The 26,065-nt window shown below is 42.1% G+C and overlaps 1 protein-coding gene across 1 annotated transcript in view; it reads right to left on the bottom strand.

Annotated features, from left to right (window-relative positions):
• Nucleotides 1–4,255: 4,255 nt before the first annotated feature.
• Nucleotides 4,256–26,065, bottom strand: part of ST8SIA1 (ST8 alpha-N-acetyl-neuraminide alpha-2,8-sialyltransferase 1) — a 98,270-nt gene continuing 76,460 nt past the window's right edge. Inside the window, exon 5 of the mRNA XM_062491568.1 lies at nucleotides 4,256–4,742. Coding sequence (XP_062347552.1) covers nucleotides 4,256–4,742 — 487 coding nt within the window. The remainder of the gene's footprint in view (nucleotides 4,743–26,065) is intronic.

The following is a 26,065-nucleotide window of genomic DNA, read 5'->3' as shown; positions in this document are numbered from 1 at the left end:
AGATACCAACACGAATTTTGAGGAAAATTACAAAAATATGGAAGTAGTCAAGTTAAAAAAAACAGGCAATATTTCCATATTCTGTAAAACTTCAGCTGTAACAGAGGCTTAGACCTTTAACTTTAGTAGCTGCCTCACACCAAACTTGTTATCTTCATTCCAGCAAAAATATAAAAATACAGCATTCATGAGCAAGAGTTCTTAGCAGTGTAACAAAGTCTGTGCCAAAATTAGAGATGTTTTTATTCTCATGAGCACACCTCCCACTCCCTTCTCTAGGACTTTGCTTTGCTGGCTTCTGTTTTGCTTGTCTGATCTAGAAAGAGCTCAGAGAGGCTTCCTAATCAACACGGAGGAAAAGTTTTACATAGTTTCATCGCAAGTTCAAAAACTGGTCTTGATTTCCTTAAGAACATATACAGCCCCAAAAAGATTGTATAAAGAGGGACTTCAGTGCATATTTTTGTTGTAAAGGTATTTAATTTATTCTCCTTACAAACATGGGACAATGATTCCTACACAGGCAGAGCAACATTCCAGCACTTCTGTCCCTTGTTAGCTCTATCATAAAATTAATAACTATTAATATTAACAAATAATTTGGCCACCCTGAAACAGCTTTTATTGAAGATGAGCTGCAGTAGCTGTCAACCTGACAGATCTGTGCTGCTTTAGCTACACTATCAGGGAAATTCAGGGACTGGCAGTGGAAACAGAGGTGCTGCAGGAGGGAATTTCACTAACAAATATTGAGATTTCACAGAATCACAGAATCACTAGGTTGGAAGAAGAGACCTTCAAGATCATCGAGTCCAACCCACACCCTAACACCTCAACTAGACTATGGCACCAAGTTCCATATCCAGTCTTTTTTAAAACACATCCAGGAATGGTGACTCTACCATCTCCCCGGGCAGACCATTCCAGCACTTTATCACTCTTTCAGTGAAAAACTTTTTCCTAATATCCAACCTAATTTTCTGTTGACACAACTTGAGACTGTGTCCTCTTGTTCTGTTGGTTGTGCCTGGTGAAAGTCTTCCAAAAGACTTCACTAAAAATATAGCAACACAAGCAATGACCTCCCTCCTGAAGGTGGATAAATTCTTAGGCCCTTCCATGTAATGCTGTGTCTCATATCAGCGATCCTACACATGGACTGCCCTCCTCTGAGACATCCACAAGGCAAGCTCCACAAGAGAGCCTTCACTCCAACATTTCTGTCAGGTAACAGCCACTCTTGCAGCTGCTTGGTTTTGTCTTTTTGACTGCTCTTGACACGAAGGACTTGCAGGGCTCTCCTGCATCCCTTTTTACCTGCTGGGCAAAAGGTTGATTGCTGGCCAGTCTTTCCACAGACAAGTCAGCTAAATCAGATTTTGCCTCTCAAAAGCAGCATTTATTTTTGTTTCACTCCTTTTCTCAACTACCAGTTTTCTGGAAGTTATAGAAAATTGTTTATCCTTGAGGCCATTACTTCCTCATCAAATGTGGTTGCTTTTGTACTGTGTGTGCCAGTTATACTCACTGAATGTAAATGTGAACAGAGCCAGAATTATAGATTTCTCCAATATCAGCCACACATCACACACAGCCTGGGTCTCTCCTGCTCCCATAATTCCTTAGTAATTCCTTAGGAATAGGAAGCTATTTCCTAGCAAACATCAGCACTGCAGACACCACAAGGGACTCAGAAAGGCCTCAGGTTCAATCTCACAGAGGTGGGGAATACAGCACCTCCAGATATCCAGGGCACTGGTTGAACATGAACAAGCCAGACCTTAAGAAACACAGGACAGAGTTTTCCTACAAAAACACTTGGACTTCTAATCCAGTTATTTTCCCAACATATGGCACAAAAAATTACCAAGGGGTTGAAGAGCTGTAAGAGAAGCTCAGATGTGAATTCCTATGTACTGCTAAAAATACCAAAAGATGACCAGCAAAGAGGCAGTTCCTCCCTTCTCTCCCTGTAGCCTCCCAGTCTCAAGGAAATGCTGGCATCCTGCTGAAGTGCCATTTTTAGCACATCATGTTCCAACTGCTGTTTTCACAGATCTATAAAGCACTAAACAACACTTGATGCACCCCATAAAAACCATACAGGCACCTCTTTGTCTCTAAGAAAGGCAGCTCAGTCAAATTCTGCCATAACAAGCAGCAAGGTTTACTTTCAATTTACTTTCAAATCCTTCCTCACCGAGTCCCCACATCACAGATAATGCACTAATGAAACTGAATGAATTATCAAGTGGTGTTCCATCAGTGTGCTCTCTGTAGTTTTAATGAAAACAGGGACAAGATAACATGGTCTATGAGCTACATTCAGATTCTATCAGAACAATAACTAGAACACTCCAAAATCTCAACATTACTCTTTAGCATTGCCCTGTAATCCTGTGAAATACTGCCCACTTTATGTTTGGAATATCCATATTCCAAAAGAAATTTTTTATTATGAAACATAGGTTTAAGATGAAAAAAACTACTATTTTTCCCCCAGTTTCCTACACAGAGAGTTGAACTATTCATATTTAAAGAAGAGCCATGGATTTAGCTTTTTTAAAAAACTATTTTTATCTATAGAACTTGCAGCTGGTAGTCTACAAGGAGAGGCCTTATCAACACTTGAGAAGACACATCCCCTAAAATACTAGAAATTTGGAGCTAGAACAGTACAGTGAGTTGTTGCGGAAAGTTGATGACAGTTTTGTTGTTCCAACACCTTGACTAGATTTTCAGTAATAAGATAATAAGAAAGAGAACAGTGATCTGGATTTTTCAAGTTAATGGTGGTAACATCTCGGAGCTTAAATTGCACCGCAGACTGAGGTGGGATTCTCCTCTTGTGCTCCAGTGCTAAACCAAAAGAAAAAAACAAAACGATTTCTCATTTCCACGGTGAGAGGACCATCTGCTGCCCAAGTAATAACTCAAAATAAAACATTCCTTCAGGCACTGTGCACACTGACAGAATACACCACTGCAAGCAGGGCAGCCTTACATCAGGCATGCCCTTCTCTTTTTTCCTTTTTCTTGCTGCCTGTGCAGCTTTTTGGTGCTCCCAAAGGTTGTTTTATTTCCCAGACTCTCTTTAAGCAGAGACAATCTCGTGTGAGAAGTACAAGTCTTTAAGGCTAAAGTTACAATCCAAGCAGAAGAGCAAGTCACACACAGAAACGATTTTTGAAGCTTTGACTAATTTTAAATGACACTTACATTCATTTCTGCAATTTTCCTGCTATAAGCACATGAAGAACCTCATTCTGCATTCCACTGAACCCCTCAAATACCCTCAACAGTCCATGAACATCTGGAGTCCAAATGAAGACAGAATTAATCCCTAAGGCTGGACAGCTAAACAGGTCAGGAACCATCCCTGCTATGAAGGTCACTGTGGAAATCTTGCAGCGGGTCACTGAAATCAGGCTGCACTTCACTGCTGGTTTTGTAACGTGTTTTCTTTTCAGACCAACTTGCCTTAACCAGCTCTTGCCCACAATACAGCACTGGCATAGCTGTAAGTACAATGACCTGAACTTTCCTGATAAAACCTACAACACATAGGTCTGTCCATCCCCAGTAGCAAGGCATTCCTATCACATTCTAACCAGATTCTTAGCACCTTCACTCTCCCAAGAGTCTTCAGAGGAGCTGATGGTACTCAGTATCTTGGGCTTTTAAGCCCTTCCTTTACCTCCCGGGGAGGGGGGGCTGGGGGAGTCAAAATTAAAAGGAATGAAAGGAAAAGAAACAAAGAGTCAATGACACATGTATGCTGTCCTACACACACACACACACACACACACACACACACACACACACAAACAAACAGAGAAAAAAAGCAAGGAAAAAGGAAAGTTCTACGGGGTGCTGATCTGGAATGAAATGAAATTTGGAACAGATAGTCATGTTTGGCACTGTCAGCAAAAGCTTATGAGTGGCCCGGTGACTCTCTGAGCCTTAATGCCCTTTTTACACCTGTCACTTAAAAACGTCCCTGGAAAGTTCAGCTGTGCTGCTTCTGACATTGTTTTCCCACTGCTGCTGAATGGACTTGATGGAGAGATACATTTTATCCCCTCCCAGTTCCATAAAGCGCTAAACAATAAGGACATATTCCATTTGGCCTTCAAGCAGCATTTTTATGGTCCATGCAGATCCCTTTAAGAACAACCAACATAAAACAGAACTCTCTGTTAGAGAGCATGGAAATTAAAACCTATCGGATCGCCCAAACTGACTCCTATGATCCTCAGACTGAAGACTGGATTAGAGGGTCCTCACACGGTTCTAGCTGCATTCTCAGTACACCACTTTTATGAAGAAACCAAAGCTGTAGAAATTCCTCCGGCATGGCATGGAATCCGGAGTCAGGCAGGACATTGTCATAGTAGTGATGGCTGATAAACTTCCCGTGCAGGTCCACCGAGAAGGGCCAGAAGCCGTAAATTGTTACTTCCTCACACAGACCAAGGGCGGCGCTGACCAGGAACAGCCCCGTGGAAAGGCGTTTGGCGTGGATACCTTTGCTCTTCCAGAACTTGCCGATGTCCCGCAGGAAGTTTGGGTTGGCAAAAAGGACTGCCTGCTTGGCCCCAAAATCCTCCAGGGTGTAGTAGACACGGAGGGAGGGTCCTGTCCCAGTTTTCATGGAGAAGGCTGGCATGTAGATGTAGCTGTGGTTATAGACCTTCACGCTGTCCACAAAGGCTTTTCGGGACCACAGCAGATTCTGGAACCTGGAAAATGGCAAGAGAAAGTGAGTTGGTCATACATAGGTTTTCCCAGATATTTCATAGTCCACCTAAGGGCTGCTCTTCATACCCATATTTACAATTCCCTCTACACCTTTTCCAAGCCCAGAGAAAGTTCAGACAAACTTCTGTCTGGCACTTCCTCTCTTTAGAAAACAGACACCTGAATAGATAGTTGAAAATATCTGGTATCCTGCTAACTCTAAAATGTTTCTGATTTCATATTTTTAAAAAAACCCAAATGAACACTGACAACATTCTGTAAGACTCGGTCCTTTTTATCAATATTTCTCATCTGTGTGAAAACCAACTTAGATTTTTTAGTTACGGGAATCTATAAAATAAATTTTAAAATCTGTGTTGTTCTTGTTTCTTAAAGGCAGACTAAAATAAAAACTCAAGTTAGATTAGGAGGGCAAGGTATATGTACAGAATATTTCTTTGATATGAAAGCATCACATCACAATTTGTTTAACTGTCAACAGCTATTTGCTGATGACCATTCTATTCCTGATGTTTGACTGACAAACTACTTCACAACTAGTATCACAAACTATACATTTTCCTTGTAAGCAAACAGCTTGATGTTGTGGGGTCCCTGCACCCGGGCTGAGGAGAGGCTAGAGGCACATTCACTGTCACTCCTGAAGCACCATGTTCCTTCCCACTTAGAACTAGTCCACAAATTTTACTTCAGAGGGCAAATAGTTGTGGTTATTCTAAACCTGCATTTTCTAGCAAAGTAACCATTCTTAGAAAAGCCCCATGCAGCTCAGGATGAATACATTAAAATTCCTCAGCCTCAGAGGGCCAAAGACTGTGTCTGAATATTAATTTGCTATCAATGCCACAACATTTGCAATTCTTCTGAATAAATCTCCCCAAATGCCTTAAAGTAACAAGAAGTGAACAGCAGTGCCATGAGACCAGTGCATGGAAGAGACTCCGTGCAGAAGGGACAGCAGCATTTGTCACCCTGCTGCAAACTGTCCTTAAGGAACACCATCACCTCCTGAAAACCCATGCCTCATTCCAATAACCTGGGTGACAATACTGGTAGGTATCCAGCCCAGTTCAGCATGGACGTTATACAGGTAGCCAGGAGCCCATGGAGAAACATAAAACATGATGATTATGGCTGGGCTGATGGTCTAACAGCCAAAAAGCTACTGCCCACCTTGAGCACCTCATGAGGGGACACATTAGAAAAACAAATGAAAATTTCTGTTCTCTATTTCTAAAATTTCTGGCATTTTGACACTTCACAGGCTGGATAGAAGCTGAGAAACCTGGAGACAAATGCTGCACATAAGCAAGTTTCTAGAGATGGTGCTGGAAGCTCAAGTGTGTTTTTCTTTAATTCCCAATCCAGACAGGGCGTCCTGCAGGCTTTGAAGGTACCATACCACACCCATCTCAGTAGGCAGCAAGAAGGCTACTCCATGCTTGACAGAGAGATCAGGAAGGCTTTCCCTTGGAGCTTTGTAGTGCCCACAGGAGCACAACAGTGTTTGTCTCCTGCATGTCCTGGCATAGATACCACTAGCCTGGTGCAGCCCTTGCATCCACACAGGCACAAATGCCTTCCCTTGTGCCAATCCTCACCCAGAATAAAGAGCTGCTGGTTCCTGGTTAGTGCTGGCCTCTCTCTACTGAGCATTCAGTCCTCTGAGTGGCACAGCCCAGAAGCTGTGCAGCTCCACCACACCCACACAGCTTCCAAAGAAATGCATCAAATGATCCAGTGCTTTACACACATGTGCATCTTGGGCATTGTTATCTTCCCAGTGCAGCCTGGAGCAAGAAACAGCTGAATTGCTTTCAGGGTCCTCCCCTGACCTTCTGCAGCCAAGCTCACACAAACGTGTGGTGAGTTGCTAGCACATGAATAAAACTGGAGCTGGAACCTTCCAAGCCCTGAGCAGCACCTGGAGACTCCACAAACACTTGGGAATTTGCAATTATGTGTTCCAGCAGCTCCGCAGTCCAGAGAGGCACGAGTGACTGTGAATCCTGGTGAAAACAGATCCACACAGCAGGTCCAGTCCAGACACTCCTATTTCCACTGCACTCATCAGTGAACAGTGAACAACTCAAATCATCAGCACCACATTTTTGTCAGATTCCTATGAAAGATCAACTTAAAACCAGCAACTTTCAGCAGCACATGGAGGCAGAGCTGCACAGACACCAGAGAAATAATTTCCTTGCTACTAACTGGAGAATTCCCTCAAATTCTCTGCTCTACTTTTCCAAAGAGAAATATTCATGCAAGAGAAAACTGCCATGGCATATTGTCATAACAGAACAATCAAAGACTTAAGAGCACTAAGAGTTTTGGGTTCTGTTTTTAATCTGTTTTAATGTTCTTATTGATGCTCTTTAGCAGATATTCAGGGATAGGGCTGCTCTATGGTACTGAGAGACAGTTTTCAGTAACCACAAGGAATTTGCTGCAGTGACATTGATCTAACCCTCTTGCAGATAATTATGGCAGCATTCTCTTGCATCTTGGTTTCTTTTTGATCTCCCCAGAGAGTTGTTATCTCATGCCTGTGATGATATCCCAGGCACTGACTCTGTTGGCATCTGCAAAGTGACAAATTCAGCCTTCTGGATTAATTGGGACTTGACTTATCAAAGGGAAAAAATAAAATTATGCAATATGGGGAACAGCTCAGATGCCAAAGAAATAGTGTATTATTTTAAAATTACAGCATAGAGCTCAAGGGACTAGAGCAGAAGGCATAAAGACTTATGTTTATCATGTCCCCATGGAAAACAATAACCTCACAAAAATAATGTAGATAATTTGATGTGAGCATTAGCCAGGAATGATTTAGCAATTTGCAGCTGTTGGACTCTGCTTACAGCTGGGGTCACAAGAAGTCAGCTTGCAAACACACATCTGAGTCTCCTCTGCTGTGACAGAGGGGTTCTACTACACTCATTTCTCAGAGTGCTTTTCAAACATCAATGCCCTCCTTTATGCCCTGTGCTCTCACTCATGTCTGGCTCTTCTTGATGATGTGCCCCTCTGGGGCTTGTGCAGAAAATCTTACTGACACACAGACTGTGTCTTAATTAACAAATTGTTTCCATGCGCTCATTCCACATGTGGGGACTTCCAGCAAGCTTTAGGTACAGGGTAGACTTTCTACTTGCCCATACATGGAGTAAGAATTGAGCACTTAAAGCACTATAATTGGACCCCCTTTCTTATTTTATTTCAGCTTTCCCAACTACACAAGCTGTTTGCTCACCTTAAGGACAGCTACCTGACTTAAGAAACAATTATAATCCCATTAAAGTCAATGGCAAAGCCAATTCTGATCCCCAGTGTCCTAACCTCATTTCAAACACCTGCAGCAGGAGGTGTTCTCTCCTGTTCTCACTGTGGGTCCCTCCACAGGCACCATGGTCACCCAGCTGAGAGCTCGTGGCATGAGTGGGGCGATGCTATTCCATTATTTTCCTTCCCTTTTTCCCTTCTTCCCTGCTGGCTCTTTATGGATCAGATTTTCGCTCCTCTCAGGGGATGACTGACTCCCAAACTCACCCCAGCTCATCTTTTCTGTGCATCCTGCAGCCTGCTGAGATCCCACACTGCTTCTTCTTTCTGATGGACAGGGGCTTCCAGCGTTGAAGAGCCTGTTCATCTCTGTCCCCTCTGATACCAATAATCAAAGACAAATTTTGCCTCATTCTCCTTTTCATAAACCTTTTGAATGGTGTTTTCCAATGCAGGAATTCTGGGTATTTCCACCATCCTCTTTAATACCCAAAAGCAGGGAAAAAACACTCCTTGCAGTGACTTTCTGGGCCAATTTATTTCTTACTGATGCACTCACTGTCCTTCACACATGACCTTCAGAGTAATTTGATGCATTTAGAAAGTCCAGTGAGACATTGCAGAGGTATGTTTTAACCCATATGAAGAAGTAGGCTCTTTTTCTGCCTGAATTAAGCATTCATTTCAGCCTTTTTAAAACCTCCACCCATTACTGCTCTGTGACCCTGCAAATACTATATATAGTGCCAAGGCAAAGCTGACTTTTTCAATGGAACACAGAGCTATCCTGTACAGCAAAACAGTGAAACATTAAAATCAGTGCTCACTGATATTTTGGGACTGTGTGTGATCCTTATTCCGCCAACTCAAAATAAAATGAGCTACTAATAGTAATAGCTACTCTTTCCAAAACCAGCAGAGGTAAACATCAATCCTTTCTGTTATCTGAGAGCTTGGACATCAGCTTTCAGAAGAAGAGCTGCTCATCTTAGTCTGACTCCTTGAAAATTGTGGCTGCTGTAGTCACACACAAGTGGAAATAATAAAGAAGGACAGGCAGAACAGCATGGATGGAAATTACTTGTATTGTTAAAATTGCTGCCTGGAATTTCTGTGTCTTCTGAATACTTCAAAACTCTTATAGCTGGAACTCAGGAAGATGGACAAGTAGGAGAAGCAATGGAATCAGCTAGGAAAAACCCCAAACAACACAGAACTAAGTCTGGTATCTTTGGCATTGAATTTCACTGGACTGCATGCCAGAGAGAGCTGAGAAGAAACATAACCAGATACCATATTTCTTCAGGTTTTAATGGAAAAAGAATCACAACAAAGCCCAGACAGAGATTTTAGGAGATAAACTTTGGATTAAGACAGTGTCCCTAAGACTGTCTGCCGTGCCTTTGGGACAGCAATGAAACAGGAACAGAACAGAGAACTATCTCCTGGATCTTTCCCTCAAATACATTCCAGACACAGGTCCCTATGGATCACTGCCCACAAGAGCACTGCAGAAACACAAGGCTAATAACATTGCACCCTCCTGATTGTGCTGGCCTCCTGTGCTTTGTCACCCAAACAAAATCTACCAAATGAAATAAAATCTACCAAATTATAGCAGTTATGAAAGACCTATTCATAGCTGAGAACACTTTAGCTGAGTCTCTGAGTTCTCTCTTTAATGTCATTACATCCTTCACACATTAATAATTTGCAAATATCAGTGAAGGTGACATTCAACTATATCCTCTCTTCAGACTCTTGGAGCTCTCTCAAAAAAAACTGGAAAGAAAGAGGAAAACAGTGATGTTTGAATGTGTATTCTTTTTAAATGTGCTCTCTGCTACAGAAATTACAGACTGAAGGAAATTATTTAAAATAGTAAATGCTTTTTTGTGCATTATTGTTAGGGTTTATGACAAGAACTGTAACTAGGATGGGCTCTCCTTTGGGTATATAAGCACCCTTTTTAAACTTCAGTACATGAATCACTGGTGTTCTCTCAGATCGTGCCACAATTTCAGGACAAATCCCTCTTAAACCCTGTCAGCTAGAAGCTTGGTAAGAAAATCAGAAGTTCAGAGCCCACAGGAATATGTGGTGAATCTAAAATACTTTAAATGGGGTAAAATAAATCCACACAACTCTAGAATACATAAAAGAAGAATTCTGTATTTTTTCTGTTAGCTGCTCCCACTGGCCAACCTCACCTGCACTCCTAAGGGGACAAGCATTGCAATTAAGCAATGAACCAGTGGCCACCTGAGTATAAGAGAAGAGGTGACAAATTGCTTTGGAGCCAAGCATGAGACCAAAATTATAGAATAAAGAGAGAAACAAACAGCCACTCCACAGACAAGGAAGTCCCCTCCAGTCCTTGGCACACAAAAGCTCAGGTCATTAGCAAAATTCCTGGAAATAAAACAGGAGGGTTCAAACCAGCCCAAGGACCTTCCTTCCATTTAATATCAATTTACAGCAATATTGGTGCTGTTCAGTCATGTCTGGAAGCATGAGATGCTCCTCAAGGCTTCCAGCAGTGTCCAAGGTGCGTTGACTGCTGCACATTGGGTCTTAGAAAAAGCCTTCCTCCCCTTCTGCAACTCACACGCAGACCCTTAAGGAAGACTAAAACCAAAACCAGTATATTTTCAACTGTACATCCTAGTATTTTCAGCTCAGATTTCCTGATAATGGTGTACTTTGTAAATGCAGTAACCCCAGTGAATCTTACTTCCAAATATTTGCCTAATCTGTTATCCTCTGCATCCTCCTAACCAATTATTTCACCAATATTTTCCCTCTTACTTCATGATTGCCTCAATCCCTTTATCCAAAGCCTTTTAAAAATTCAAATATACTCTATCTACTGGATATCCACATGAACCTATTCAAAGAACCCCCAAAGTTTTACAAGAGCGCATATATTTATCCAGGTGTTCACTAATATTATCTTCTACTATAGTCTCCACCAAATCAGCTGGAAGAGACGTCAGCCTTACAGATACACTTGAACTATTTTTAATTTGGACTGTTTTTAAACACTGATCCCATTTCTAACACCTTCCAGTCTTCAAGTACCAAGGCAATTTTCAGTGAGGAAGTACACACACTACTCTTTTTTTCATGGGTGAGCCCAATTCTGCCTATAAATTCGCATCCATCCTGTATCTATACCATACATTCACTTAAAATTATCTCAGTCTCAGAGAGACTGATGAGCCTCCCCATGGGCACAGGGGATTATCTCAGTGTCTTCCACATTGAACAAAGATGCAAATCATTCATACAGCTTCCTTTTTATACCTGATTTTTATAGCTGGCCATCAGCTAACCATAACACACACAGCAGGTAGAGGTGGGTGTTTTCTGCTTGTTTCTGGCTTATGTGGTTGCTGGAAAGAGGCTGTAGCACTAGGCTTTCATCCCTCTGATTAGTAGCTCTTGGAAACATTTTCTACCTGCCACATAGATAAAATATTTTATCAGCCCGAGTTTATTATAGATTTAATTTCCTTTGGAAATGGCTTTATCTTTTGGTAGGATTTTTCTCTGTTTCCATTAATCTCCTTTTTCTCTGTCCTTTAGTGATGCCAACTTCCTATTACCTTTTCTTGACAGATATTACTGGAACTTTGTCCAGTAAGATACCCTTAGGAGAGTCCATTATTTTGGGTAGATCATCCAGACGAATTTTCTAAGATGCTTCTTGGTGTTTAAGGCTGAGAATACCACTTAAACTTCCAAGGTTTGCCCTCAACTCTTAGTACAGCCTGTACTCAATTTAAATTGCTATAGCTACAACAGTCTTCACCAAAATAACAGAACAGAATCAAAGTACACATAGCTGAAATATGCTGGAGGTTTTTCTAATATCTTCAACTATTTTGATATCTGTGCAAGTTCTAGTTCCTGCACCTTTTTACCCTTCCCTAACTTCATTTAAAGGAGACACAGTGCAAAAGAAATAAAAAGCAAACTTTTTTCCTAAGGTAGAAGAAAAGAAGTGCTATTTGCTAGGATAGAATGACACTTTTGAAAGCCACTGAGTACTTTAGAGTCCTCTATGCATGGCCTGAAGAAAGTGGAGCAGAACATTCAATTCCCTATCCCTCTTAGTTTCCAAATGCCAGTGAAGGTTCAGTGGCAGAGATATTTACATTATTTGGGAGCAACTTGATAATTGTGGTTGTTTGTTTCCCCCATCATACATCTAAAGATGCTATGGCTCTTTTTTTATATAATATGCCATAACTCAGATATGGCCCCACCTTCTCACAATCTGAAATACCATGCAAAAATACCTTTTTCCCTTTTGCTCTCTACCTCAGGGAATGGTCAATTCCAATGGATTGTTAGAACTGGATGGAGCTTGACTCTAGAAGACAGCATTGGCACTTCTTTCAGATTCAGCAGCACAAAAATAAGCTCATTTTCTTTAATTCTCAGGGCATTTAATCCTGAATTATAGTGGAAATACTATCAAAGGACTTCTGACAATCACATATTAATGCTAAGTAAGTTCCACATGCTTTATGTGATTACAATAAACACCAAAGATACAAACACAGATTAAGCCATTATTTTAAAGTATCACTTACTAATCAAACAGGAACAAAAGCTACCATTAGTGCCTTAGGTCCCTGAAGCAGCAGCAACATACTATCTCCCCCCCCCCCCCCCCCCCAAAAAAAGTAGATGTGGACCTAAAAACCAAGCTAAGGGTGTTTTTCAGGGAGGAGGGAGGTCTGAACTACATTCAGATCTACAGCACAACTCAGACACAGGAAAAGAGAATACCTTTAAGGGCACCAGTTAGAGAAGTATTTTTCAAACAAGTCCAAATTGTAGGTTTGAAAGTAGTTATAAATATCAGCAGCTGCCTGTCAGCAGCTCCAAAGAACCTGAGGTTGGCCATGAATCACTGGAACAGCCACAGCCATAAACTCCACCTTGAGGAATCAGTCACACTCCCAGAAGACTTACAGATACTGGAATGATCATTTGGGGATGATGCTTGACCGACCTTTACATCCCCAGCAGCTCAGCACACATATTCCTGAAGCAGCAACTCAAGCAGCACAAGTGGTTGAAATCCAGCTCCATGTTTTCACAGACTTGGGCCAGAATAAATTGTCTGGTGATATACAACAATGGGAAGCCCTTGCTGGGGTTTTTGTCCACAGGCTTTATCCAGATAATGATTTGGAAAACAAATATAGTTTTTAACAAGCGACATATCTTTATCTGAATTTATCTCAGGGCCAGAATTTCCCTTCCTTAATCTGTTACTCCAGCAAGCCACAGTGTCCAGTGCTGCTCTGCTTCACCAAGCTAGGCAGTAACCTTATACACTCCAGTAAATCCAGCACTTTGCTTGGAACAAGTCCTCTTTAGACTAGTCTTACTTGTTCTAAAAATCAGACCATTTTTTCTACTTTCCCCCCACATCTGCATTTTTATGCTGAAAATGACCAACCTAAGGAGTGCTGTCAAATGTGATAAATCCTCGAATATTCTTGACACAGAGTAAAAATACAATCATGAAGATCCTGTCTGGAGTCTTTAAATTGATACAATTGCCCCGGTATCAGTGGATTTACATCAACTTTCATCAAATTAGGGTACCGCTCAGTCTTGATGATATTATATGCCAGATGCTTCAAGTTTCAGGGACCACCAGCACACTGTGAACATACAAGTAAAGACAATGACATCATCTGGCTGCACAAGGCTGTGGAGATGATTCATTCAGCATAATCATTTGCATTCCTGAACCAAGTTTAATGTAGCAGGAAAAATGAGGGATGGCAGCAACTATGCTGGAGTATGAAGTGAGAAAAATAAACACAGCACCAGTTCTCTGGCAAAAGCAGTCCTGTGTGTTGTGTTCCAGAAACCATTCCCAGCTCCATTTCCAGCTTAATGGGCCTAGAAGCATGTAGTGAAAAGCAAAACAATTTGCACAAGAGCATGCTAGTGTGCCTAAGGAATTTCCTTTCCCAAAGCCAGTCTGCAAAAGCTCTTCAGCCAATACACACCATCTCCTTCCTGCCTTGTTTTTCCCAGTGCCACCTCTGCATTCCCAAGAGCCAGAGCACCAGGTTGCATGGGGCAGATGATAACCTAGTTCAGCTGCATAAATCAGCCTCACCCAGGTCCCCTGGGCAAGCCCAGCAGTTGGATCTTTTTCAGCACAATTTAACTCCAGTTGTTTGGGAATAGCTCGTTTGCATGTAGCAACACTTCCAGATTTCCCCAACAGTCAGGGAACAAAGGATCACCTGGGTTTAGGGTTTTTGGCTAGGGCTGGGTCAGGGACAGATATTCTGGCAGAGCTGAGATGCCACAGGGGAACCCAAGGAGGAACAGAGAAGATGCAAAAAGCTCTGGAAATCCTGCAGTGTCAGCACTGTAAGAGGTGCTGACTTCAGAAGGCTCTTTATGAGCTTCCAGCAGCCCTGAAATGCTTCATAATGTCCTGTAACTGCCACAAAATCTGGGATAAAAAAATCAAATGCTAGCCTGTCAGATGCTGGAAAAAATAAAAATAAAATGAGCGGAAGAAATCAGGGATATCACCAGTGTCCTCTTGCCTCTAAACTCTGATGATATTCGCTATATAAAAAGTTCACAGATGATCTTAAGCAGCTATTTGTGGCTATACTGCAAAATCTATGAGTAGATTTGCAATTCACACTCTCGACATGGAGAACTTCTTGCTCAGCCCAGATGCAGAGAGCATTTTTCTTTCAAAGTCAGATGTACAGACACACTGAGTGCATCCACACCATCTTCACTCCAAACTTTGTTCTAAAAATTCTTCCTAAGAGAACAGTGAGAACCTGTGCAAGTCCCCATTTTCAGGGCAGAGGTTTTGTACAGCCTTGCTGTGTAACAGGACACAGTGCTGTGATACTGCTGAGAAACTGATTGTCCCCTTTCCATTCAAAGTGACCTTGAAGTCAACAGAAGAGCTGGATTCCCAATTGCTCCAGACACTGCCTGCAGGAAAAAAAGCCAGGGCGAGGTCATCCCAGGGCTGGGGACAGGGCAGAGCAGGGCTGTACCTAGCTGTCAGCTCAGGGAGGAAGGACCCAAGGAAGGACAGCAACTCAGTGCCTCCCTTTGAAGGATCACAGCAATGTTATTCCTGACGCTCACAGGAGGGGATGGAGTATTGTATAATACTCTTTACAGCACAATATGTGCACTGTCCACAGTTTTTTACTTATTTTTACATTTATGCTGACTACAGTGCTATGGGCTTTCACATGCTTTCAACTTCCATATGTGTACAAGTTCCCACTGAAAATATCCTGCTTGTCATCCTCCTGAATTTTATTTCCTTTGGGAAAGCTCCCACAAGATTCAAGATGCCACCTTCTGATCTACTGTCCTGAACTGGGGAAAAAAGCCCTCAACTTTCTTCTGCAACATTCTGACACTTGAGAGCATGTTATATTTTTTGGATATAATTAGCAGCCCATTCCCTCCACATAAAAACCTCATTAAAAAACTTTCCTGCCATGTTTGAAAACCAATGATGATAAAGAATAAAATTCTATGATCACAATATTCAAATCTACATTTTAAAAAGTTATATTACCAGTTCAACATTTGTAAATATATGGCAATATTTTAAAAAGTTCCAAATTAGCTTAAGAACCAATGTGTAATAAAGAGCTCCCTATTTACATTTCTTCAACATTATCCCTTAGCATTCAAAGCTAAGCTGTAACTTTACAAGGAATCCAGTATCTAAGAATAGTTTATTACAACAGTAATGAAAGAAGTTACTTCCTCATTTTCCTTCCGCAAATCCTCATGTTTCAATGCCATAAAACTTTTAAGCATCTGCACTGCTCTTTGCATGTTTGATGAAAGATTAGTGACTGTCCTTAGTGAAGTACACATTAGCTAAAAAATACACAAAATTCTAAGAGAAAATTTTGCTAAGGGTTTTCCAACTAGGAGAATTCTCTGTGTGACCCGCATGTCAGGAATTTACGATGGAAGTAAATAAAATTCTCTCCAATCAATTTTTCCATCTTCTTCTATTCTCACATTTCCTTAAAACGGTTATAATTTTTTAATTGCTACTAAAACAAGATGCAGAGATTCAGGTCCTATTTTTATTCATTCTGGGGCAGATTTCCTGCCATGAGAGCTATGTTGTTCTCTGCCCTGTTGAATTGTAGATCCTGACAGCTTGGTTTGCCCCATCCTGCTTTATCTTTCAGCAGTACCATTTAGTTCTCTTTCAGCATGACAGCTTTTGGCAGGTTTCTGTTTCCTCTTCCAACAAACCAGCTATTGTGGAAAAAGAATGAAACCAAGATGAAGAATTCCAGTGGACCAGCTTTAACCTACCAAATTGCTCCTTGTATCATGAAAACTTTTTCAAGATACGCCCTTTCACCATTTACTCTTTCAAATCAGGAAATGAAAAAGCATCATTGCCATAGGCAAACCACCCCCCACCAAAAAAAAAAAAAAAAAAAAAAAAAAAAGGAGATAGTGAGTAGAAATTAAGTATTAAGGTGGCATATTTATCATTTAATTAACTAATTCTGTAGAAGTTCTTGCCTTTAGTATATTCCAGACCTGATGGCAGAAAAACACCATGAAAAACTGATTTAAACCAACTTCCTCAAAAAGAGAGTGGCTGGACTTAACAGGAAAGCAGTCTGTGCCATTTACTACAATACCCAAATAAATCAGCCAGAACTAATTTCAGTAATTCAACTTTTCACCAAAAACTACATCCCAGAGAGGGCTCTTACCATATTCTGCAATAAAAAAATCACTTGCTGACCTGGGATCTGACTGACACACTTATGTTTGTGTTTATACTAGGGCCTATTTTATATTTGCTTCTGGAGTTTCACTTATCACCATTGCAGACCATTTAGAAAAAGTAAAAATCAACTAATTTTTTCAATTAAAAAAATACTATCCTGAGAAGAACTTGTAAACTGCTTTTTTTCAATTAATAAATTAGTCTTCTGAAAAACATACCCCAGGATTCAAAACACATTTAAAAGTGGATTTTTCTGTATTAATAATGTGGCTGGGGCAAATAACACCCACATCTGTGATGATCAGTGAATAAACAGGGAATGCTAATGAGCAAACAGTCCTGGTAACCCCTGAACTGCTGAACACAGACAGAAGCCCACCTGTGCTGACTGTGACAGAGCACACACAGCCAGATACATCCTCCCAAGTATGTTGTATCTTCAATGAGACTGGGTGAAAAAGCATTGCATAAACTCCCTATCTCATCAGTTCAACTGGAGATCAAAAAAATCTCTACTGAGAGTAAGGGAAAACAGCCAGAAGCAGTCATAAAAATGCAATTAGAAATAAACAGCTCAGAGATGGCTAAACATGGAAAATGCCAATGTAGTCTAGAAAGAGATGCCATCAATGAAAAGACACTTCTTTCAAACAAGAAGGTCTGATCCCACTCTGACAGAACCCCAAAAGAAACTCCTGTTGACTTCAGCATACAGGAACACATAGCACAAATAAAATAGGATAAGAATTTTATGGAAAGGAAGCTGTTATGTGATGACAGAGGACCTACAATCAAGCTGCATCATTATCATAGCAAGAAACTCACTGGAATGAAGTTATCTAAATCTAACAAAGATTAATTCAGTATCACCCTGATATAGATTCTGGATGCACTTTTGAGATTATATATATCACTTTAGCCTGAGGCATTGCATTTATCCTTGTAAATTCAAGGGATGACAGATGGGTCTATTAGGCACCAGCAGTGCACCCTGAATGTGTTATGACAAGTAATCTCCTTTCAAGCAAGGAATAATCCCTTTTCTAATGCCAGGATCTTACACTGACTGTGCTGCTTAAACAAAAGCATTGATAACAAAGAAGTCTGCTTTGTTTCTGCAAGTGCAAACACTGACCACATCCAAATCCCTGTGCTGTGCCTGAAGTGCTAAGGCTGCACCCCTGTTGGAAGATGGTGACCATTGGATGTGGTTACACACCCGATTTGGGACTAGGGAAATGTGTGTGGCACAGGAACAATGCATGGAACTTGCTGCCCCGGCAACGCTGCTGATGTCATGTCTGAGCCACTCCAGGACTTTCCTCAATTAGGGCACAATTATCCCAGCAGCAGCATTTTGAAACATGAAGTCTCAGGGGAAGAAATAAAGGAAAGAAGAGGGAATTTTTTCAAGCCTTTTGGAGTGAACCAGAGTCCAGCAGCCTCAGCTAAATCCTGTGCAAGAAACGAGCCACAGTTCCTTAAGGATGACCACTCAGAAAACTTCCTTGGCCTTTAAATGCTGAGGCCTGTAAATAAATAATGAAAGGACATGTGTGGAGATGTCTATCATGCAGGAAGAAACTGGAATGCTGAAAACAATTTCCCCACAGTTCAGGGAAAAGACTGCAGCTGCATTTGTGGATAAAAACAAAACCCCATCAGCACAATCTGAAAGTCTGCTTGTACAGCACAAGTGCAGGTAGCCAAAGACCAGGTATGAGTGTCTGACCATTTTTTAACTCCCCAAGGCAATGTCTTGCCTAGAGATGACCCCACCTTTTGCCTTTTCAGAGTTAACACATTTCTTGAGCTGTTCAACTTCCCTCACCCTGAAACAAAAAAAGAAAATTGCACTGTGCAAAAATCATCTTTACCTTGGAGTACTTTGAGAAAGTTATGAAATGAGGTGGCTGCATGGACTTACATCAGCCAGCAGATGTCAACTATTCACACTGTTCATCATGCCCTCATTGCACAGCTGGGGTTGCAAGATAATAAGACAAACAAAAAGCAGAGATGAAAACAATGCAAAGGGTACACAGATCATCCAGGAACAGGCCGAGGTTAAAGCCATGCTTTGAGAGGTGCAGCCTAAATACAGAGGGAAAAAATTCCCAATAAAACATTTCAAGACAATTATGTGGAAAGAAATGTTTAAAGCTAGCAATGTGCAAACCACAAGGGAGCCACAGATTGAGTTCAGTTTATGAGAGGGTGAGAAAGACAAAGGTGACTTAAAGTGACACAGGTTTATATAGAAATATACAAACCTTTAACAATACAAGAAATAATAGATATTATAATATCCATTATTATAAATATGTTATTATGATTATATAAATATAGTAGAACCTTATTATTGTATTATGTAATTTTATAATTATGTAAACATAATATCAAAATAATTATTATGAATAATATAACCCTTCAATAAATATAACCTTTCAAAGATCTCTCCAATGCCTTCTCCAGGCTATGATTCCTGCCCAATGGAACAGTATTTTCATGCTTTCCTAACATCTGTTAGCAAAATCTTTTCTCTCTCTTCTTAGTGAACATTAATGTAGACCCCAGAGGTCACCAGTGTCCCTACCAGCCACCTGCTGACCCAGCATGGCACAGTCAGCTCCATCATCCACCTGCCTCCTATTTTCAGGATCCCAGGGCCACTCAGCTGAGAGCTTCATTAAGAAAAAGATGTGCTGGTGCCTATATTTTTATAAAATTTTTCATGGTGAGTTTTGATATTCCTTGTTTTCCAGTTTTATCTCTATTATCACACTCAGTAAAGGCGTTTGAAATGGTTGGTGTGGTATGGCCTCAGTACAGGTTCTGCAAAGAGGTTACAGCTCAGGAAGGAAAGCAAAGCAAACTGATAAACACTGTTGAGACATCAAATAATATCAAAGAAATATACCTCACACACTGTAACTAAAGCCCCACAGAATATGTGGCAGCTCAGGCATGTTTATGCTCTTTCATGATCCAGCAAAAACAAAAGCTAAGGGAGTGGCTACACTCTAAACCCTCTAAAATACTGCAACTACAGAGACATGTGAAAAAGCACATTTTAGGAGACTTTGCAAGCAGCTTTTCATACCAGATCTTCTCCAACAGGTGAGGTGTGTAGCAGAATAGCTTTAGCCCAGGTGTGAATCTGCTGTATTTGTGTATGTGCTGTAATAATGTTATTTAATGATTACAGATGGGGACCTGACCCAACCTGTGTTTTTACACATTCTCTACTCCCATTAATCTCTTGGAAATTGCTGTATGGATGGCCAGAAGAAAAAAGACAGATGAGGAGGAAGGAAATGTATGGCTTGTTACAGGATGTGCTCAGCTCCACAGAGGAGGGTTCCATATAGTTACAAGGAAGAGATGCCAAAGGAAATGCACACAGGGAATGAAGCCTCTGGAAGAAGAGCACTGTGCTTAAACACTGCATGTGGAAAAACAGAAGATTAACCAGGAAGAGGTTGTGAGTGACTGACAGGTCATCACCAAAGACAAGGCGGTTGGAAGAGCGAACAAAAGGAGCAGCACAGCTCGCAGGCTCATTAAATTGTTAAATTATTTAAAGAGCAGAAACAAGGAGGGGGGGAATCATTATTATAGGCAGTGAGTGGGACTCATTGCCATTTAAACACACTTTGTCATCCAACATCCATGCTGTTCTCCACGGAACCAGGTGGTTCCTACTAAGAGCAGAGTCTAGCAAGGAGTAAAAACGTCCTTTGGAGGACCCTGAAGTCCCTTTGCCACGTCGTGAGAGCAGCTACAGCTGCAAGTGCAGAGAGTATCTGCCTGACCTGCCTCCCTGACACTGGTGGGAAACTAAACAAACCAAAACTTGAGAGAGAATCTCCCATCTGGTCAGTCCTGCAGAACTTTCCTGAACAGTTTTAATGGCATAGTAACAATTAATCACCCCTTAGATCCAGCCACTATCTCTTCACACCACAAAACCTCTCAATACCTTCCCTGTGACTGACTACAAGGGCTTCCTCTCATCAAAGGCCAGGCAGGCTCAGGACATCTTCTATCATTAGGCTGAGGAGGACAACATCTTTGTAGCTAGGTTAATGAGGACATACTAATTTTTGGTGGTTTGCTAGAAGCTTCAGGTTTTCATGAGTGAACAACAATGAATCCACACTGGCAGCTCCCGTTTATTATTTCAAATCTTTTGGATTAATCTGCAGAGTGCTGAAACTCACACCTGCATCCATGTTCAAACAGAGGATGGCTTGTGGTTCAAAATTCTGAAACATCCATCGCAGAGGAAAGCTCTGTGGAAGAAAAAGCAAGCCCAGCCATTACCTCAGACACCTAATTCTGCAAGACTTGGATTTATAAATACATAAATGAATGCTCTGATTTGATTTCTCACATTTCATTCATTTACCACTGTAAATGGAAGTTACAACCATGACAGCAAGAGCATTTATTTTGTTTATGGGAACACCAGCAAAGTAGTAATTAAACTGAGGCAGCTCAGTAACATCCCCACAGACCTTCCTTCCCCACAAACATCTTCAAAGGACCCTTGTAAATTGACTTATAGCATAAAGTAAAAATCTCATAATGGTTCATGATAAATTGTTTTGTAGCAAGTTGTGTTGGCTTTGATTGACCTGGTTTTTGGTAGCAGGGGGGCCACAGAGGTGTCTTCTGTGAGAAGCTGCTGGGAGCTTCCACCGTGTCTGGCAGAGCCAATCCCTGATGGCTCTGAAGATGGACATGGTGCTGGTCAGAGCTGGGCCAATGAGAGATGATGGTAATGCCTCTGTGCTAACAGATTTTAGAAGAAAATCAGAACAAAGGGGACATGGTTTTTCTTGTTGGAGAAGAGGAGGAGGTGAAACTTGTGAGGGAAGCAACATGGGGACACCAAGGTCAGTGCAGAAGGAGGGCAGGAGGTGCTCCAGGGGCCAGAGCTGAGATTCCTCTGCAGGCTGTGGTGAGACCATGGTGAAGCAGCTGTGTCCCTGCTGCCCATGGGGATCCACAGGGGATGTAGAGATCCACCCACAGCCCATGGGGATCCATGGGGGATGCAGAGATCCACCCACAGCCCGTGGGGATCCATGGGGCATGCAGAGATCCACCCACAGCCCATGGGGATCCACAGGGGATGTGAGATCCACCCACAGCCTGTAGGGATCCCTGGGGGATGGGAGATCCACCCACAGCCCGTGGGGATCCATGGGGGATGCAGAGATCCACCCACAACCTCTGGGGATCCCTGGGGGATGTGAGATCCACCCACAGCCCATGGGGATCCACAGGGGATGCAGAGATCCACTCACAGCCCGTGGGGATCCATGGGGGATGAGAGATCCACCCACAGCCCGTGGGGATCCATGGGGGATGTGAGATCCACCCACAGCCCATGGGGATCCATGGGGGATGTGAGATCCACCCACAGCCCATGGGGATCCATGGGGGATGTGAGATCCACCCACAGCCCGTGGGGATCCATGGGGCATGCAGAGATCCACCCACAGCCCGTGGGGATCCACGGGGGATGTGAGATCCACCCACAGCCCGTGGGGATCCACGGGGGATGTGAGATCCACCCACAGCCCGTGGGGATCCATGGGGGATGAGAGATCCACCCACAGCCCATGGGGATCCACGGGGGATGTGAGATCCACCCACAGCCCGTGGGGATCCATGGGGGATGTGAGATCCACCCACAGCCCGTGGCAGAGGTGCCCACACCAGAGCAGGTGGATGCCTGGAGGAGGCTGTGATCCAGTGGGAGATCCAGTGGAGAGAGGGCCCTGCTTCCAGCTGGAGCAGCCTGTCCATGGGGGACTGCACCCCGTGGGAAGAGAGACCCACACTGCAGCAGTTTTGGGACGATTGTTTGCCCGTGGGAGGGACTCACGTTGCAGCAGTTTTGGGAGGGCTCATGAGAGTGGAACCATGCTGGAGCAGTTCACAGAGAACTGTCTCCAGTGGGAAGGGACCCCACGGTCTCCCAGGGAAGGACTCCTCTCCCTGAGCAGTGCAAGAAAATCTCAGTGATGAACGGACCAAAAACCCCCACGCTCTGTCCCTGTGCTGTCAGTGGGAAGGAGGGAGGGGCTGGGGGTAGAAAAGGTGTTTTAAGGGCTTACTTTATTTCTCATTATCCTCCTCTGATTTTGTTAGTAATAAACTCACTTTGTATCTCTAAGCCGAGCCTGTTTTTCCCTTGGAGTGTTTTTCTCCCAGTCCTTATCTCAACTCATGAACTCTTCATAAATTTATTTTCTCTCCTCTGCCCAGCTGTGGCAGGGGAGGGTGTATGAGTGGCTTTTGTGAGTGCCTGGTGTTTGGGCAGTGTCAAACCACAACACAAGTACTGCACAGAATTTCTCCATATATCCCTCCCTCTTAATCTCCTATTGCCTTTCCTCCTCACTTTGCAGCAGACACGTGAATTCTCAGAACTCATCACAAGACCATTTTCCAAGACTTCCTTTTTTTATTTTTTGATATCCTCCACAGTAGAGTAATGCACAACTGGCTTTTACCACTAAAATAATGCACAGCAATATGCACAGTGTTTGCATCAAGTGATTTTGCTGCCTGGCTGGAAGCAAGACCTCAATGAAGGACAAGAAGCTGCCTTATTCCACATGAAGCCAAAAGCATTTCTACCTTTGCTTCCCAGGAAGTGAGGCCTGACAGGAACTAAAATCTATTGTTGTAGCTGAGTCCAAACCCAGTGAGGAAATAAGCTTTAATCATCTTTGGGATTTCAAACCACAGCTTACACTCTCAGATCTCTTGAGCACTCATTTATTGAACTTCTTTCCTTGAATTTGTAGTGAGAACAAGGAGAAGTGAGTGCAGAACAGCATGTAAAGGCCAAGCAGTTCTAAGGCTTTTCACCTTCATCATTGAAATGTCACATAAAATATTTCTTTCCTGGAGGTAGATCTACATCAGAAGCAAGGCAGACATACCATCTCTTTCTTTGTGACTCTGCTAAATGTACCAGACTTCTTACTCTGACCTAGGGCTGGGGAAGAAAGGGCTGCTTCTAACAGAGAAGAAAATAAACAAGGACCTTGAGCCCTGTTTCAGTCCTGGAGCACACTGAATCATATGTTTGTCCCAGCTTATCAGGGAAATTAAAAAAAAAAAAAAAAAAAAAAAGGATTTTCTATTTTTTGTGGATGAGAGAACATTTTTTGTTATCTGGAGAGAAAGCTCTTTATATTGAAAACAGCTTTTTCTGATCCATTTTTAGCTGGCATGGCTGTTGTGTAATTCAGGGATCAACTTCCCTCTTTTGCTGATTTTAAAAAAGCTTTACTGTAAGCTCTCCCCCTCATTCCATGCCAGGGAACTCTTAGAATGATCATCTAAGCTTTTGCAGTGCTGAGGCAAACAGGCTGATGCCACTTCACTACAAAACTTATCCTCTCTGTGGAGCATTCAAAACAGTGGACTGTAACATTCTGTCCAGATACCACAGTGTGGCCTAATCCCTCTTCCTTCACTCACTGAACAACTTCCATCACTCTATCATCCTTCTATCACTCTCTGAACAACTTGAAATTCCCTGCATGCACCCTGTGGGGTTCTTTCCCACAAATCACAGCTGATTTCTCACTTTTAAATGCACTTCAGGTGTGACTCTTTTTAAAATCCAGGGGTTAGGACATTAAGAGACACTGATGCTGGCAGATGTGACAGACTCACAGCTCCACAAGAACAACCCTCCCAGGTCTGATGGGTGACTGCAAGGACATGAAGAAAGGATGTCTCTCTAAAAGGGGTTACAATTCACAGTGGGAAGATAACAGAAACAGTTGGAGGGATTTTCAGAACTGCTAGAGGCTCTGACTCACATTCATTGTAAGATGATTTAAAATGTAATGACCTGTTCTCACAAGTGTTTGTTCTCACCTCCTGCTAGGGGTTACTATCTCTAAGGAAAATCTGGAAAATTAAACTTGTGAAGGCTGGTTCCACTCAAACCTCTGCAACTTTGCTAAAACCACACTTGGAGATGAATTGAGCTATGGAACATGCACCAAACTCCACAAATTCCATCTCAAATCAGTAGCAAGCAGCTAGGAATGAGGGACTTAAATACATGCACAGCACTGGGTAAATAAACACACGCATAAGGCATAAGGCCCTAGTGTGTCTATAGAAAGGGGCCAGAAATTCAAAATTTACCTAAAGAATAATCATTTTAAGAGATTTCACCAACTAGTGTAAAAGTATTTTTTCTGAGAAAATGATTAATCACCCCTAAATTGATTATCTTTTAATCAGAACTTTTTTAAACATCAAAAGTTAAAGATGTAAAACTTTACTCATTAGCTCAATTTTAAATTGTTAAAATGGTAAATAAAAAGGAAAAAGTATTTTCTTATTTCAGAGCAGAACTAAAATAACCAGCTGGTGGAGATTAGGGTCTCCTAATGTCCTGCAGGGAGGATATAAATTCTTGTTTCACTTCTGCTAGAACAGGGTGAAAGAGTAGGTAGGCACTGCTGCCACACATGAACTGTCTGTCCAGGTCAGCTACCAGCTCTTGGGCTTCACATGTTTGCTCTGTCCAAGCCTACAATTGCCAGGTGCTACTTTCAGTTCTCAGCGCTCAGCTAAAAGATTTATATTTTTCCCCTCACACTGTGACCAGGTAAAGCTGTTCTCACTAACAGTGAAGCTGTGGAACTGCACACATGCTGGACATTTACACCCAAGGAAAGGTAAAGGAGCTTTTCCTCATACTCAAACTGCTCCATGTGTCCCCTGGCAAAAGCAAAATGAAGCAGCAGGAAATTAAAAACGGGATAATAGAGTCCACTTTTTTAATAATATGCTGCTGCTGCACATGTTACTGACTGGCTGATTCCTAGAGAAAGGAATGTTAGTGTTTTGGTGGCCAAAAGCACACTGCTGATTTATAGGTAGTCATCATAAAGTCAGGTTGCAAAATACTAGGCAGCCTTCCTTGCTATCCACCATAAAAATATCCAACTACACTCTCTAAAGAAACCACGTGAATTTAAAGGCATAGGCACTGGAAAATATATAGCAATTGAGAGTGAGAGGCTTTTGGAAACACTAAGGATTCTATCAATGTTAATCGTTGCCAGAAGGGCTGTCTTAGTCATTCTGTACTTCATCATTGAATAAAAACAAAAAATTGCAATTTCAGCTAATAACCAGTAGCTTCTGGTTCCTAATAAG

Source organism: Cinclus cinclus, chromosome 4, assembly GCF_963662255.1.
Source record: "Cinclus cinclus chromosome 4, bCinCin1.1, whole genome shotgun sequence".
Classification (NCBI taxonomy): Eukaryota; Metazoa; Chordata; class Aves; order Passeriformes; family Cinclidae; genus Cinclus; species Cinclus cinclus.
This window is presented reverse-complemented; position numbering and strand designations above follow the sequence as displayed.